The 18336-nt window shown below is 36.9% G+C and overlaps 1 protein-coding gene across 1 annotated transcript in view; it reads left to right on the top strand.

Moving 5' to 3' along the window:
* Nucleotides 1-7947: 7947 nt before the first annotated feature.
* LOC135081848 (src substrate protein p85) overlaps nucleotides 7948-18336 on the top strand; it is a 34005-nt gene continuing 23616 nt past the window's right edge. The window contains exons 1-5 of the mRNA XM_063976629.1: nucleotides 7948-8013; nucleotides 12301-12440; nucleotides 13598-13684; nucleotides 14256-14365; nucleotides 17662-17816. Of these exons, the coding sequence (XP_063832699.1) occupies nucleotides 8011-8013; nucleotides 12301-12440; nucleotides 13598-13684; nucleotides 14256-14365; nucleotides 17662-17816 (495 nt within the window). The 5' untranslated portion in view covers nucleotides 7948-8010. The remainder of the gene's footprint in view (nucleotides 8014-12300; nucleotides 12441-13597; nucleotides 13685-14255; nucleotides 14366-17661; nucleotides 17817-18336) is intronic.

The raw sequence follows: 18336 nt of genomic DNA, 5'->3' as shown, positions 1-18336 counted from the left end.
AAAATAAAAACTTCTTCATAATTATGTGTTTCATTTTTCGAATTTCGAATATTAAATAAATTCCTAAATTCCCACGGTGACTGCAGCATTAATTAATTAAAAACACTTTTTATAGAATCCCCGATGAAATCAGGGCCGGATCGTGAATTTGTGGGGCCCTGGGCTGAAACTACTTGAGGGCCCCTATCTTAGTACTCAACTAATAGCCATATTATGCCAAAAAACTGTTTCTATAATGATATATTATTCTTATACATACAGTGTAAGTCACGATAAAGTGCACATATGAAAATAGGTGAAACTAGACCTATTTTTATCGACAAAAAAGAGGTCAAATTTTTTTTTTGTGCCAATCACTTCTTGTAATGAAAACGTAATAACTTTTTAACTAAGAGGTATATCCTGATAAAATAAAAACAGTAATAATGCTAAATAACAGGCGATACTAAAAAATACATAAAATACCCAGAAAATGCCAACAAAAAATAATAAAAAATATACTTTTTGAAAAAAATCTGCTTTTACATTTGTGTTCTTTTGGTTATTTGATAAATTTCTCCAAAAAATGCCCCCATAACAGGTGGTTTTTATTACTTTGTATTATTCTCTATCGTGTTAATTTTGTAAAACCAAAAATCGGAAGTCTCTATCCCTATCACAACATTTGCTATGATCGTTTGAACAAAGGCCTGCCACCACATTATTCTCCGCTACAGGTAGAGACAATTTTAATTTTAACTAAAATGGCTTAGTTCAAACGATCATTGCAAACGTTGTGATAGGGATAGAGACATGCGATTTTTAGTTTTACAAAGGTAATAGTAGGGAATTTAGTGCAAGAACCCCTCCACTTTGGTATAGAAGGCTCATTTTTGCACCAGTTGTTCTTTGGGTGCTCCTGAGTAGATTTCCGTCGGTAGACATCGGGAGCCCCCCCTGTGGTAGCAGGGGGAGGGGGGGCAAGTTTCCTTCTGCCGCGCTTCACTTTAAGGCCCATATCTTCAAAACTATGGGTATTAGGGCAAGTGTGGTGTCATTTTCGGATAATTAAAGGATGGCGAATTCATTTCTAGAACAAACTTTTTGCCTTTTCATACAAAAAAATAGAAATATTGAGTAAAATTCACAAAAACCAAAAAGTATTTTTTTAAATAAACGTCGTTTACTTTTAAACCATTGGAGATAATCTAATAAAAAAAATATGTCCTGAAAGCTACATTTATCAGGATTATAAATATATACCATTGTATGGTACTTTTTTCGAAAAAAGTAGGTGAAAAAAATTTTTTCTTCAGGACAAAGCGGGCGAATTTTGATGCGCGTCGGAAAAAAATATTTCTTTTATCCAAGAATTCATACTATTTGGTTCATAAGCAAGTAAAGATTATTATTTTAGAATTAATTTAGAGTTTCTGGCACATCATGCTACCATGATTTGTATTTTTTCTTCAATTAATTTTGAACTCTATGTGTAAGTCATAAGGTTGAAAATAGTTTAAATACATTTTATTATTGAAAATATCATAAGAAGAAAGCACTAAATAAAGAACTTGAATTTGTCTAAACGTCTAATGATTATTATTAGTATTTTAATTAACATTTTTATTTCTACATACTATTGTACCAGTGACTTAAAGGAATGGTAAGTGTGAGGAAAGTGAGGATTGATATTATCATAGTACGGGAGATTATTTTTAGCACAAAGGCTACGGCTGTGACCATTATAGTTGTTTTTTCAGACATCACCAGCTTCTGTACTACTTCTTGCACTAGCATCTCACCTTTTCCAGGCAAGCTTCGGCAGCTGGTCAATTGGTCCATGTATGTAGCCTCCATGTTGCTATCGACTCTGGTCCACCCCCAACCAGTCGCATAAAGGGAAGACTGAGTCGGTTACTTGCAACTGATCCTATACGCGAACCTTATCGCGAGCGTTATCTTATGTATGGCCACACCTAAACGTAGTCCACAGCGACCCATTAGGATCTTTATTCTCCCTTTTTTATTCCCTATCATCCAAAAAAATCCTATCCATTAGTTAGGTGAATTAAGCGTCTAAGTGAAAGCCACCTAATAGTCTTCTGATGCCGGATATGCTGACCCAAGCAGACCCATCCTTACAGTATTAAGTGTTTCATGGACCCCACATGTATTCCACATGCTCGAGAGCTTCTGTTGTTAGGCCCATTTTGTGGGACATGTGGTTCGTTTCATATTGCCGAGTTTGCGTACCTGTAATTGCTTGGGCTACCTTTGATAAGTTTTCCATGACCCTGTATTTCCCTTTAGGAATGATTTGGAGAGGCTTATATCGTTGGAGCTTTCCCATTCAGCCCTGTGCTTCTTGGATATGGCTCTATGGCCATAAGGTACCTATGCTTTTAGATAAAGGTACTATCAGTTTTGACCCAATAGGTATCGTCTCTGACCCTTGTCTCGCTAGACTGTCGGCTCTCTCATTGCATTCGATCCTTGTATGTCCAGGTATCCCACATCAGGGACCCTTTGTCATGCCTTCAGAGTTTGTTCATCTTTAAGATTGCATCTAGAATAATTCTAGACTCAACCTTTACTGAGGCGATGGCTTTGTTTGAGTGCTGCCTGGCTGTGGCCCAGGATGTAAATATTGCGTTTTTACACCCCTGTTTTTAGTGCACACATAATAAATTATAGCGTAGAATTCAGCTTGAAATACTGTAGCAAACCTCCTTAAACGTTCACTGTGTTCGTAGTGTTTACAGTAGACTCCCGGTCCCGTTCCCAAGGCCAGGCTATCTTGGCTTGGAGCTGTCAGTAAAACAGATTAGGCTGTTCTGTTGGGATTTTGGTCCTCTTTTCTAGTTGTCCCTTGTTCAATAATCTATCCACTTATTAGCTCAATCCACTGTTTTTTTCAGTCCACTGGTATTGTTTTAGATCAAGTACCTCCTACTATTACTACATGCTTGACTATGAACGAGTGCTGTAAGTGCCCATCAACCTAGGCAGTTTTGTATCAGTATATCAAGGGCAGTAATTATGTCCTTATGATTTTTTTAAGTTATTTAAAATTTAGTTGGTTCAAGGGGTTCGCGTATAGGGTCAGTTGCAAGCAACCGACTCAGGCTTCCCTTTACTTGACTGGTTGGGGGTGGACCAGAATCGATAGCAACATGGAGCCTACATGGACCAATTACCCGTAGCTGCCGAAGCTTGCCTGGAAAAGGTGAGATGTTAGTGCAAGAAGTAGTACAGAAGCTGGTGCTGTCTGAAAAAACAACTACATATAATGGTCACAGTCGTAGCCTTTGTGCTAAAAATAATCTCCCGTACTATGATAATATCAATCCTCACTTTCCTCACACTTACCTTTCCGTTAAATCACTGGTACAATAGTATGTAGAAATAAAAATGTTAATTAAAATACTAATAATAATCATTAGACGTTTAGACAAATTCAAGTTCTTTATTTAGTGCTTTCTTCTTATGATATTTTCAATAATAAAATGTATTGAAACTATTTTCAACCTTATGACTTACACATAGAGTTCAAAATTAATTGAAGAAAAAATACAAATCATGGTAGCATGATGTGCCAGAAACTCTAAATAAATTATAAAATAATAATCTTTACTTGCTTATGAACCAAATAGTATGAATTAATGGATAAAATAAATATTTTTTTCCGACGCGCATTAAAATTCGCCCGCTGTGTCCTGAAGAAAAATTTTTTTTCACCTCCTTTTTTCGGAAAAAGTACTATACAATGGTATATATTTATAATCCTGATAAATGTAGCTTTCAGGACATATTTTTTTTATTAGTTTATCTCCAATGGTTTAAAAGTAAACGACGTTTATTTAAAAAAATACTTTTTGGTTTTTGTGAATTTTACTCAATATTTCTATTTTTTTGTATGAAAAGGCAAAAAGTTTGTTCTAGAAATGAATTCGCCATCCTTTAATTATCCGAAAATGACACCACACTTGCCCTAATACCCATAGTTTTAAAGATATGGGCCTTAAAGTGAAGCGCGGCAGAAGGAAACTTGCCCCCCCTCCCCCTGCTACCACAGGGGGGGCTCCCGATGTCTACCGACGGAAATCTACTCAGGAGCACCCAAAGAACAACTGGTGCAAAAATGAGCCTTCTATACCAAAGTGGAGGGGTCTCCATACAAATCATTGCACTAAATTCCCTACTATAATACGATAAAAAATAACACAAAGTAATAAAAACAACCTGTTATGGGGGCATTATTTGGAGAAATTTATCAAATAACCAAAAAAAACACGAATTAAAATGCAGATTTTTCTCAAAATGTATCATTTTTTTATTATTTGTTGCCATTTTCTGAGTATTTTATGTATTTTTTTTAGTATCGCCTGTTATTTAGCATTATTACTGTTTTAATTTTATCAGGATATAATACCTCTTAGTTTAAAAGTTATTATGTTTTCTTTACAAGAAGTAATTGGAAGAAAACAATTAAAAAAATATCTCAAAAAGGACATCATCCATTTTGATCCAAAATCAAAAGTGCCGGCCAAAAAATAAAAGTGCTGTATTCTGATAGAACACGTCCACCTTAGCATTTGTTACTATGGCACCAAAGCTGTAGCACCACTGTGTATCGTAGTATTTGAGTTCTAAAAGTCTGTCTTTTTAACATTTACGATTAAACTATTTACTAAAACAAATGAAGTATCTTGTCGAAACATGGCGTTTTTAATATAAAACATATTAAAAACGCCGTGTTTCGCCAAGATACTTAACACAGTTAACACGATGTACTTATTGTCATTCATATACACTGCATACCCCAAAAATGCACCATGAGTACCTACAAACAATAAAAAGGAATGTTAAAACTAGACGCAGCTTATCACTTCTAGGAATTAAACCAATAGCCTTACCCTACCACCATAGAATACAATGGGCACACCGCCGCACCGCACCACAACCCTTTTTTTACGGGTAAAAATGCGTTGAATCGCACACCTACCCTGCGGGGACAGGGTCTGAAGGACGAGGCATACCCACTAAAAGACCTTGGTACTCCGTCGCTCGCCTTAGTGGCAGGAAACTGTGGGGTTCCGGACAAAGCCTTCTCTACCACAGCCCCTCCCGGCCCTACAAGCCCGGAGCACATAATAAGCAGCGGAGAACTTGGACCGAGCAAACTTTGGCCTTATGGCCCCCTTCACCGCAGCGGAAACAGTCCACTGCGGTCAATGCCAGCAGCGCACTTGAAGGTCGTGTGGCCAGTGCCCTAACAGGCGACACACCCTTCAACAGTGTTACATGACAGGACTAGGAGTTTAGTGGCCGACTGACTTGGCTTGAACCGGAGACCGACCACACACCCCTCCCTCAACCCTTCACCGCTGGTCTCGCGTGTGTCGTTCCCTGTCGGTTTATTTCTTTAGTACCGAGGGCGAAGTTGCCGTGTGTGTTCTCTCAGAATACAGCACATTATTTTTTGGCCAGCACTTTTTGATTATGCACCAAAAATATATGAAACGTGGATGACTTTGATCTCAAATACTACGACGCACAGTGGTGCTACAGCTTTGGTGTCATAGTAACAAATGATAAGGCGGACGTATTCTGTCAGAATACAGCACTTTTTTTTATTGGCCGACACTTTTGACTTTGAACAAAATGAATCGTCGATGAATTTTAGATCTCAAATACTTGACGCACAGTGGTGCTACAGCAGTGGTGCCATAGTAACAAATGCTAAGGCGGACGTGTTCTGTCAGAATACAGCACTTTTTTTATTGACCAACATTTTGATTTTGAACAAAAAATGTATGAATCGTAGATAAAAAAAAAAAAAATAAAAAAATAAAAAAAAAAAAAAAAAAAAAAAAAATTGATGAATTTTAGATCTCAAAAACTCGACGCACACTGGTGCTACAGCTTTGGTGCCATAGTAACAAATGTTAAGGCGGACGCATTCTGTCTGAATACAGCTTTTTTTTTACTAGTCGACACTTTTGATTTTGAACAAAAAATGTATGAATCGTCGATGACTTTTAGATCTCAAATACTCGATGCACAGTGGTGCTACAGCTTTGGTGCCATAGCAGGCCTGTTCATCTCCGCGAGTTTACATCGAAAACAAAACACGCACGATGGCCCACCTACAAGATACTATTCGACAAGGCCTTACATACGAGCGAACATTGACTCACGCACGCGTATTCTTGTGTATGATGAAAGAAAATAAAGAAAATGGTGTACTAAAATACTATGCAGTATTTAACTGCCTAAATAATAATAAAAACACAGAATGTACTTTTTTAAGTTGCCTCAAGACACTGAGAGGTAAATAATTAGTTAATATTATGTTCATCTCCGCGAGTTTACATCGAAAACAAAACACGCACGATGGCCCACCTACAAGATACTATTCGACAAGGCCTCACATACGAGCGAACATTGACTCACGCACGCGTATTCTTGTGTATGATGAAAGAAAATAAAGAAAATGGTGTACTAAAATACTATGCAGTATTTAACTGCCTAAATAATAATAAAAACACAGAATGTACTTTTTTAAGTTGCCTCAAGACACTGAGAGGTAAATAATTAGTTAATATTATTCATGATAATTCATGCTAAATCATGTATTTCCTCCGCCATTTTCCGCAGTTTGGCACCTCACGTCACATCATTTTACCGAAGTCAGCCCTATAGCTTCGGCGCAGTGCCGATCACTGACGTTTGTCAACAAAATGGTGCTTGACTCTTGAGACAGGCTAAATTACACCATATTGTTAATGACATTGAGCATACATTTTTTAAAATACCTTCGCGAAGTAAAACTTCTGTACGTAGTACTTATTATTATTCTGTGGCCATAGTAACAAATGCTAAGGCAGACGTATTCTGTCAGTATACAGCACTTTTTTTTGTTGGCCGGCACTTTTGATTTTGGACCAAAAATGTATGAAACTTTTTAATCAATATTTCTTATGACGTTGTCAACGTTGTAAACCGACTTTACAGACTATTTTTTTTTTCAAATTATGGCCTACTTTTTAGCGGGATCTGGGGGCCCCTTGTAACCCCGGGGCCCTGGGCTGCAGCCCAATCAGCCCATAGGTAGATCCGGCCCTGGATGAAATCCAATTCTGTTTACAGTAGGTTTGTGATTTCTACATAAAATTTTGTACTTTCGGCAACACAGTGTTATCTAACATGGTGTTAACTCATTCATTAAAGGTGGAATTAAATTCCTCTATATTGTGTTAACTGCCTATTGCCGGTCATGTCTCGTTCTATCACAAAGAATCACCATTTGGTGAGAGCGAGATCAAAAACGGAAATGGATAGTTAACACTGAGACCGTACAACTATCAAGTATTTTTAATTTGTATTTATTGAGTTTTTAGTAGGACTATAGCAAAAATATATATATTTTTACAATTAATTTGTTAAACCAAAATCTGCGTATAGAGAACCATCATAAGTCAAAGTCAAAAATGTAAAATGTCAATGTCATTCTGAGCAAGTGACGCATCGAGGAGGGTCGCCCTGTGGTCGTCCTACTAATTTTATTTGCAAAATTGTATGAATTTCTCGGTCAAAATTGGCAATATTTAGACGAAACTTGCTTTTGAACTAATATTTTTACAATATAAACGTGATTTCATACATTTATGTGTTAGATTTCTATCGTGAGAGTGATTTGACTACGTGTGAGCTCAACCGGCAGTAGATTTCAAGGTACAGTGGTTTATTTTACTGAATTTTCCTATAAATTACGGCAATATAAGCTAACAGGTATATGGTTGTTTACAAAAAAGTGTGATTCAGCTGCTCTCACGGGTGATTGTTCACGAATATTAATGTAAACAAAAAGGAGAGAGTTGCTCGAAATGGATTGTTTAGAAATTGAATGGGCTGGCGAACCCGCGCTGATCATTAGAAGTGTCTAATAAGTCAAGATAATTTTAGTCACGACAGTTCTTACGCGATAGTGTAGTGATATCACCTGTTATCAACACAATATTTGCGAAAATGGTAGGTTAATTTAATTTCATTGAGTTACAATCGTGTTGATAAATATTTAGGAGTGTGTACTTGATTATTCGTTTGTATTTTGGATAACAGTGGTGCAATAATAACATTCCATCTCTGTTAGAACAGGACACTTCTCTGTGTTATTTTTGATTTGCTGATGACTACTAAATTTACTAAAATACCTTCTATTATCTCGCAAAATATATCTTTATTTCAAATTATAGAGTATGTACATCTTTATAAATTTCAAGCTATTAATTTTCATAAATAAAGCACTGTTTACACTGACAACAAGCTTTGTCATTTACGTATTGTGATTGCCTAAATGCATCACAAACGTTTTAGTTATTTGAATGAATGAGAAAACATGAGTCAGCTTGCTAGCGAACATTAGAAAATCTTTGTAATACTGAAATGTTCACAAACTCATGTACAAATGAGTCATATTAGAATCGAATACCTAATAATACTAATAAAGAGCTTTTAGCAATTACAAATGATAACGTTTCTGTTGCTGAAAAAGCAGGCTACCCACTTAAAAGATTCCAAATCTTCTTATGGATTTAAAATAGTTATGTTACGGAGAAAGTGATAAATGTGAAAATTATGAATAATCGCCGGTTATTATGAATAATTACCGCATGATTTGGTAAATGTGATTAATATGAGGTCATTTATGTGTGTATAAAACTAAATAGGCGGCTTAGGGGTGGCCCAAGGGCCACCCCCGCCGCACCTTAACCTATTTTTCACTTTAAATCAAAACATTATGTTATAGGCATCATGGAAAAGTAATATTATGCAAGAAACATTCCAAACTCATTATGCCAAATTATATTAATATATGATATCAAAACGTTCAAAAGTTTGGCTGTACACAAGCACGTACACAAGATGTTGTTCTCTTTTATGAAATTTGTTAGTACTAAGGTTGCATTATTAAATAATCACTGTTAAACGTGATTAATTTATGACTTTTACCGCGACTGTCGGTAATTATCCATAATAACCGGTTATTATTAATAATTTTCAATTTATCACATGAACCGTAACAGTTACACAAACAAACATCATCATTAGACAGCTTTCCGGCTTTGCCCGTGTGGAATTCACAGGAAAACTTTATCGCGCGCGTCCTAGATTAAAAAATCAGTATTAAAAACTATCCTATGTCCTTTCCCGGGACCCAAACTATCTCTATACCAAATCGCATCAAAATCGGTTCAGTTGTTTAGGCGTGAAAGCAAGACAGACAGAGTTACTTTCGCATTTATAATATTAGTATAGATTTGAGCTTGCTAAATAAATTTATATTATACACTAGCTTTTCGCCCGCGGCTTTGCCCGCGTGGAATTTTGTCTGTCACAGAAAAACAAAATCGCGCGCGTATTTACTCACCGTTTAGACCTACCCAGGACTACGACAAACATTTTAAAACCAAAATCAGCTCAATCGGCCCAGCCGTTCTCGAGTTTTAATCAGACTAACGAACATCAATTCATTTTTATTTATATAGATAGTTACACAAACAGACAATCATTAGATATTTTCTTATTAGAACATTTGAGCTGGCTAAATAAGTTTATGTTATTACTCAATACTCAATACTTTATTGCTTCACCACATTAGCATTTAGGTTATAATTCAAGCAGATCAATGTGGACCCAGTTAGGGCACAGCAACCTTTGGAAGGAGGCAGAATGACCTCAGTAGTATATCGATTGAATGATTATATTATTGAATTATTATTCATAATGTTATTTAACCCTTACACGCTTATAACTATTCCAAACCATAAAATTCTTTTTTCTTTAGTTATATCCATTTATTTTAGTCTAATTTAACATAAAAGTAGTACAGAAAATATAAGTGCTATGTATTTCAGTGTTTTTCAGTCGGGGACACATATGTATGTCCCTATATGCGTTAAGGTATACATTCCCTCATATATTGAAAATAAAATACTTCTACGCTTTTATTGCAAAATAAATACAAATCACACTAAAAATGAACATCAAATTTAATCAATAAGCTTATTTTTAATATTTATAATAAGAAATTTAAAATAGATAGCATCATATCTTACGTATTTTTATATTTGATCCTCATCTCATCATAGACCTCTTTCTTGAAGTTAGACCTACCTAACTAAACTGTTTGTTTCAAGAACAACTTTGAGTGTAGAGTCTCCAGCGTGCAGAGGAGTGCGTGTAACACGGATATTTGACATATTTTTTTCGTGTTTTCCAATGTCCATGTTTATTTTGAATCCCATTTATTGAAAGCCTGTACTGAGGCCATAGAGCATTGATTCTAGGTCTTCCAAGGTCTCAGCCATGCCATGACTACAATCGTTGAATCTTACTTGGGGGGACAACATCCGAGAGGCTTCGCGACATCTTTTTATCCAAAATACCGCAGTGTCTCAAGACCTTTGACTGAAAGTCTGACTAATGTGTGTTGGCTTGGCGGCGATGACGCACGGAACGGAGACGTGTTCCTTCACTATGGGCCTTATGAGAAGACTCAAAGTCACCCAAAGGGTGATGAGGAAGTCCGCAGGAGACTAAAAGTAACAGACATAGCCCGCATAATTACCAAACATTCGCGGCAATGGGCAGGGCCGTTTGGGCAGAAAAATTCTCGAGTGGCGCCCACGGATAGGAAGACGCAGTGTGGCAGGCCTCATGTTCCTGTGCTGCTCATGCACATTTATGTATACGAGCAGCACAGGAACGATTGTTGTGAAAATCCTCAGGGAAGCCTCTGTCCAGCAGTAGACACCCTTTTATCAGGGAGGAAACCATCCTCGTTGTCACTATTTTCAGTCATCATGACTTCTAAATTTCGTCTTTTTTGAGCGAAATTTCTTCAAGTCGATTTGAAGACAAATGATTTACAAAAAATATGTATGAATTATAAATAAAACGTCAATATAAACATACAAATTATAACGAGGCAAACAATATCCTTAGTAAGAACCAAGTTGCCTTTGACGCACATAGGGACACCCGTGTCCCAATACAGATTTTTACATAATATTCATTATACATACGAAGAAAATCGAAAATATGTAATAAAACGATAATTATACTTATTAGTGAATGTAAATCGGAAGAAAAATAATGGCCAAACAGCCGCTAAGTAATATTAAAAAAAAAATTAATTTTGACGTATAACGATTTTTTTTTTTCACATTTTGTGCCAGTATTTTTTTACACAAGGAATCGCGTTTTTTATTCTTTATAGCGCATAATCATAAAAGATAATAATAAAATTTAAGAATATTTAACTACAAAGGGTTTAACTTAACTAGTATTACTGTAAATCGTAAAAACTATGCGGGGACAAATGTGTCCCATATGCGTGAAAGGGTTTAAATAAATTAATGAAATGAGGATCAGTACTGTTGTAGAAAATTCAATAAAACTAGTATCTACGTTAATCTTTAAGACGTAAGAAAGATATATCTTTTTGAATTATCCAAATCGGACCATTACTTACGAAGATATTAAGTAATAAACATAGGCCGTTTTTGCCGCTAAAAGTCAACGTACGCAGGGCCGCGTGACGTCACTATATCCGAATCGAGCGCAGCCGGCGTACTATTGGGATGGAAAATATTTTTTTCCAGCTAAACTATCAGTTTTAGAAAAAAACTTTTAATAACATTTATTCATCAAAATAAATTAACCTATCGACCAGTAATTTTTAAAAATAAAAATTGTGAAAAATAAGTATCGCTATGTCCAAAAACCACATTTTCATAGGATTCGATGCAATGCGGAGACGCGGTTGGGGTGAGTGTAACTTAATGATTGTTTGTATTGAACATAATAATACATAATATGATGCTAATAACCAGTTTTTGGCCTTGGGGGGAGGGGGGGGGGGGTTAAGTCATACCCAGCGTTCCATTGAATCGTATGAGCGTATGGATTTTTTGCGTTATTTTTCACAATTTCTATTTTTAAAAATTACCTATCGATAGCTTACTTTATTCTGATGAATAAATGTCATTACAAGTTTTTCTCTAAAACTGATAGTTTGGCTAGAAAAAAATATTTTCTATCCACGCAGTACGCCGGCAGCGTTCGGATCGGATATAGTGACGTCATCGTCCCAGCGCCGGGCGGTCAGTGAACTTTTTTAGTAATTTGGCCATAACTTCGTCAATTTTTGTCGTAGAACAAAATTTTTTGGACTGTGTATTAAGGATTTCTTAGCCCTATAAATCTGCATTCACAGCTAAAAATCGAAATGATCCTCATTGTGTTATGGTGTAGATGTGGAAAGCAGCAACGGATGTGGCTGCCCCAGCACTAGCCGAGGCTGACGATTGGGAGACCGATCCAGACTTCGTGAACGATGTCACCGAGCACGAGCAACGATGGGGCCCTGGGGGACGGAACGTTGAAGCTATCGAGTAAGTAATAGTCATATTTGTGTCATTTCAATTTATTTAGAGACTATTAAAGCCTTACTTATTTTAAATCTTTGTTTGTCACCTGTCATCCACTTTGCGATGGAGGGAAGTCGAACCTTAATTTCGAACTCCTCCTATGTTCTTCTGATTAATTTCGTGGCAGGTCCAATGACAGTTTAACTTTCCCCCGGGACAAACTTGACCTTCATTGGTTTGGTTTTTGTGGCGGTCAAGTTGTAGATCCTGGCTACACAGGAGTTGCAGTGGTGGGAACGAGAGGTGGGAATAGTCCCGTTTACTTGTATTTTCCATTGGTTGGCCAGTAAACTGAATACATATGTTTCAATACATAAGCATTCAACTATTTACGCCACTCCTTGTAAAACAGTAAAATGAACTAATTACTTATTAGATCATCACAGGTGACCACTTAATTAGGTGTAGGTAGATAAACACTTCACTTGTTTTATCAAGTTATTTTTGTAATATTAAAAAAATATTATTTGAATTTATACTTTGTTTATTATTTATTAATTGGCTGACCGTATAAATAAATATAAAAGACCTCCAACAAAAATCAAACTACTGCTACTGTGCCACATGCAATACAGAGTAAACCATTAAATTATCTTGTTCAATATTTGACATGATTTATCATTAAGTAACATCATCCAAAATTTTTGAGTTTATTACTTGTCATGGTCACGAACTTAATTCAATAAACAGTTTAGGGAAGCTCGTGGGGTCAATCACTCGGTTATTTATAAACACCAGACAAGGAGGAAACGTGTGGGCTCGGTGATTCATGTAATTTACAAAACATTATGCTGTATACTACATGTCATCGTAAAATTGTAAATTCTGTCAGAATGTAATCTGACTTAGTTAGATTACAGTCTAACCTAAGCCTAACCCACTCTTAGGCTGGGTTGCACCATCTTATTTTAACTTTGACAAACGTCAAAAATCTGTCAAACTCCATACAAAAAGCACCGGTCATCGTTAAAGTTACAGTCAAAGTAAGGTGGTGCCTTTCAGCCTTAGTTTACAATTTCACGCGTTATATTATAAACTGACGGAATTCACATAATATTTATTTTATTTATTTAAAATATTTATTGCACACATAAAAATACATAAATATGATTTTTCTGCAGCATGGCGAAGCTTAGAGAAGAAGTTTTTGAAGCCGATAAAATGGAGAAACAGAAGCAGTATGAGAAAGGACCGAAGCCTTCTTTTGGGTAAGTTTATATTCTCAAATAGGGGCCTGAAAATGCGGCGAAATGGTTCCAGTAAAGGATGGTACGGCAGTGTTTGCTTCGCGCTCGACTTGGCGGGGGCACTGCCGTGCCCCCAGATCAAAGAATTATCATTATTCTGAATACGGTTGGTCAGAAAGTTGTGTGTATCGTTTCGCGCGCGAAAGTTTGCGAGAGAGAATGTATGGATTTTTGTTATTCTTCACGCGAAAAAAATATCACGCACGCGGGTTAAAGTGGACAGTTTGTGAGTCAACACGTTATTGAGCCATGTCAGACGCATCGGGCGACACTGGAGGTAATTTCAGAAATAAATAAAAAAGCTACCTTCAGAAAACTTACCAAACCAACCAGTTCATAAACCAATGGGAATTTAGTGAAAGAAAAATTCAACACAACTATTTATGAAGGGTGTAAATTTTTTTTTCATTGTCTACATTTTAACTCTGTGATTTCACAATAAAAACAATTTGAATTTGGATTTAAAGGTGTTACATTATGTTTTGCTTATTATGAATGCAAATGTTTATAACTGAAATGTTTTTTGTTTTAGCTATGGAGGAAAGTTCGGGGTACAAGCCGATCGTATGGACAAATCGGCTGTGGGCCACGACTACGTCGGCAAAACTGAGAAACACGTCTCCCAAAAAGATTATGCTCAAGGTATTGTGCATATTTTAGATTTAACACCCGTATTCACAAACATTACTATGAGGTCTCACAGTGCGCATGGACGCACAGGGTGACACACGAACCAAGCATAGAGCTCTATTCAACGCTGTGCGTTCGATTTGCTGCTTCACTTAAGCATTGATCGTTTGTGAATACGGATGTTATTATGGTAGCCACACGTAGCCAGCTCATCAACTTCCAAATTATTACAGTGATGATAAAACTTTCAAATGATTGTAGACCTTATTATAAAGGTATAAAGTTCAATATTAATTGCGAATAATTTGCCTTTTTGTGGTACGTTAATCTGCTGTCGACTGACTCAATATTAGTTGAAAACTCGCACCTATTACAAAGGATTAAAGTGCTACAGGGTTAAGTTTGATGTGCCTTCTTCCATGTACAGAAATACAGATATTATTGCATGCTAGTTATAAATAACAATCGAATTAAAAGAAATGTGATTTCTATTACTTTATTGCAAACGAAATCGCATATTGTTTTCTGTATTAGTTTTAGTACCCACTTTCTAAGCTAATGATTCCAGTATTTGACAATGAGAAATTACTTGCACAGTGCAAGTCATTAGCACTACTGAAGTGATAATTTGTAAAAATGTACATTAAAATTCAAATATATTGGTTGGAAATATTATTTTGGTACGAGTATTAGGACAGATGGATAGATTATATGAGACAATATTTACCTAAAAGTTTGTATGAAACCTATTTAGAAAACCTCAAGATCAACCTACATCAACTGGAAACAAATCAGGAAGAAGATGCCCAAACTTTTTACAATAACCTAGCTAACATCATCAACACCAGCCTTGCATGCAGACTTAAGAACAATGAACTGAAAACGACTAACAAAATACTTAGTGAGTCCACTAGAACTCTCCTCACAAGACGATCTGAACTTATGAAAACGAAACAAAAAACTAAAGAAATGAAAGAAGAGCTAAGCATATTGTTTAAGACTACCAGTAAGGCAATAGACAAAGACTACAAAGAATACAGATACAAAATAATCGAGAATAATCTTAATACCTACAGAAGCACGAAAAAAGCCTATAAGAAACTGATCACACACAAAAATTGGATTCAAAACTTAAAATCAAAATCAGAAGAAACAAAAACTAGAAGAGAAATCATGGAATGCGCCACAGATTTTTACAAGGAACTTTATGCCAAATCAATTTCCTGCACCACTACAAACGATATAGTAGGAACAAGCTCTCAAGACACGAATGATTCGCCACTGGTTCATGAGAAGGAGGTTATCGACCACATCAGAAGACTCAAAACTGATAAAAGCCCTGGTCCAGATGGCATACAGAATGAAGCATTAAAAGTCGGTGCTGCCCTGCTAACTTGCCCACTTACATATTTATTCAATAAAGTTTTGAACACAGGTCAGGTGCCAGAACAATGGAAAAGATCTGATATAATCCTTTTATACAAGAAAGGAGACCCTCAAGACATCTCTAATTACCGCCCGATTAGTCTTCTTTCAAGTGTTTATAAATTGTTCACCTCAATTCTACAAAGCCATCTGAGTCAGGAGATTGATAACTACCAGCCAGTCGAACAAGCAGGGTTTCGCTCAGGATTTTCAACAATGGACCATATACAAGTACTACAACAGGTAATGGAAAAATACAAGGAGTTCAACAGGCCACTATACATTGCCTTCGTAGACTACGCAAAAGCGTTCGACACGATCTCTCATGACGCTATTTGGGAAGCGCTGAATAAATGTCACATAAACGAAAATTATACAAGAGTACTCAAAAGCATTTACGAGGGAAGCGTAAGTCAAGTCAAATTGGAGACACGTGGTCCTGATATACCGATCTGCAGAGGAGTGAGACAAGGAGACCCCCTTTCACCCAAGCTGTTTATAATGGTACTTCAACACATTTTTGACAATCTCAACTGGCAGTCGGAAGGTATTAGAGTTAATCAAGATCGACTTACACACCTCAGATTCGCGGACGATATTGTTCTATTCGCTGATACAAGTAAAGAATTAGAAAAAATGATATGCACTTTAAATGAAGAAAGTGAAAAAGTGGGCCTCAAAATGAACGAAGACAAAACTAAAATACTGACAAACAGCCACATAAACCCTATAAACCTCAACGGGAAGCCCCTTGAATATGTAAACAACTACATATACCTAGGAAAACAACTGTCATTCGAAGACAAAAGCGAAGAACTAGAGGTAGAGCGACGAATTAACATGAGCTGGAAAAAATTTTGGTCCCTAAAGGAAATTTTAAAAGGGAAATTTCCTCTCCATTTAAAGAAAACTGTCCTGGACACCTGTATCTTGCCTACTCTTACATATGGATGCCAAACGTGGACATACAACAATAAAATAAAAAGTAAACTAGTAGTATGCCAGAAAGCGATGGAGAGAAGTGTAATGAAATTAAGAAGAATACATAAAGTAAAAAGCGAAAAAATAAGAAGAAAAACGAAAGTTATAGACGCCTTACAATATGCCCTAAAACAAAAGTGGCAGTGGGCAGGACATATAGCAAGATACACAGACAAACGATGGACACTAGAGTCAACCATATGGAAGGGACCGAAAGGAAAAAGGAAAAGAGGGCGCCCTCGAAAGAGATGGATAGAGGATATAGAAAAGATAGCAGGAAGTAAATGGAGAGAGAAAGCTACGGATAGAGAGATTTGGAAGAAGCTGGAGGAGGCCTTTACCCGAGAAGGGGTTCCAATCAATAACGCTGAAGAGAGTAGGAATGATAGCGAGTAGAAGGAAGGGAAACTAAATTTATACATTAAACACTTAAAAGTAATTACTACACGTTATATTTATAATTTAAATATTAAACCCTAGCATGTAAAAACAATTTATTGTAGATTGGAAATAAAAACGGCTTTATTATTATATTATTATTATTATTTATTATTGTATGAAACCTGCGCAGCTGCGATGCGCGAGTCCGATATACACTTGAGCTTGACCGGTTTTTTTTTGGTGGCGGAGCACCCGCCCAAGTTTTAGTGCAGGCCCCAAACCAGATTTTTTGACCATCTTGACTGAAAATAAAACTTTTATTTATTTATGTAACATATTATCATGACATGACAGTAAACCAATGTCTCGCTAATAAAAACAGCCGTGCCGTTCCCATACCTCAGGTACTGAGTTGTCCTCTAGACCTATAGAACCTCATTCTTGAGATGAGATGATACCCATAGTACAGGTTTTGCTTAGTTTGGGACTAGAGGCGCAGTGTAAAATATTTTTTTGTGTAGGTTTCGGCGGCAAATTCGGCGTGCAAACTGACCGAATGGATGCATCTGCCGTGGGGCATGACTACGTGGGAACCGTGGACAAGCACGAGTCGCAGACGGACTACTCGCGCGGCTTCGGTGGCAAATACGGCGTGCAGACTGACCGCGTTGACAAGGTGAGATGTGAACCGTGTGTCTTAGGTCGTAAGGTTGAGTTTAGTAGGTGCAGATAGTTTGCGTTCACAAGGTGTCCTGTTGTGAACCTTGTGTCTTAAGCCATAAAGTTGAGTATAGTAAGTACGTGTCGCAGCGCGAGGTTTCGGCGGCAAGTACGGCGTGCAGACTGATCGCGTCGACAAGGTGAGCTGTGAACCTTGTGTCTTAAGTCGTAAGGTTGAGTTAAGTAGGTGCAGACAGTCTTCGTTCACAAAGGGCGCTATTGTGGATCTTGTGTTTTAAGCCATAAAGTTAAGTATAGTAAGCACGAGTCGCAGATGGACTACGCACGCAGCTTCGGCGGCAAGTACGGCGTGCAGACTGATCGTGTTGACAAGGTGAGCTGTGAACCTTGTGTCCTAGGTCATAAGGTTGAGTTCAGTAGGTGCTGTCATTCTGCGTTCACAAGGGGCGCTATTGTGGATCTTGTGTTTTAAGCCATAAAGTTGAGTATAGTAACTACGAGTCGCAGACGGACTA

The sequence above is a fragment of the Ostrinia nubilalis genome, chromosome 20, assembly GCF_963855985.1.
Source record: "Ostrinia nubilalis chromosome 20, ilOstNubi1.1, whole genome shotgun sequence".
Lineage (NCBI taxonomy): Eukaryota > Metazoa > Arthropoda > Insecta > Lepidoptera > Crambidae > Ostrinia > Ostrinia nubilalis.
The sequence above is the reverse complement of the archived record's forward strand: the minus strand, read 5'-3'. Positions and strand labels throughout refer to the sequence as shown.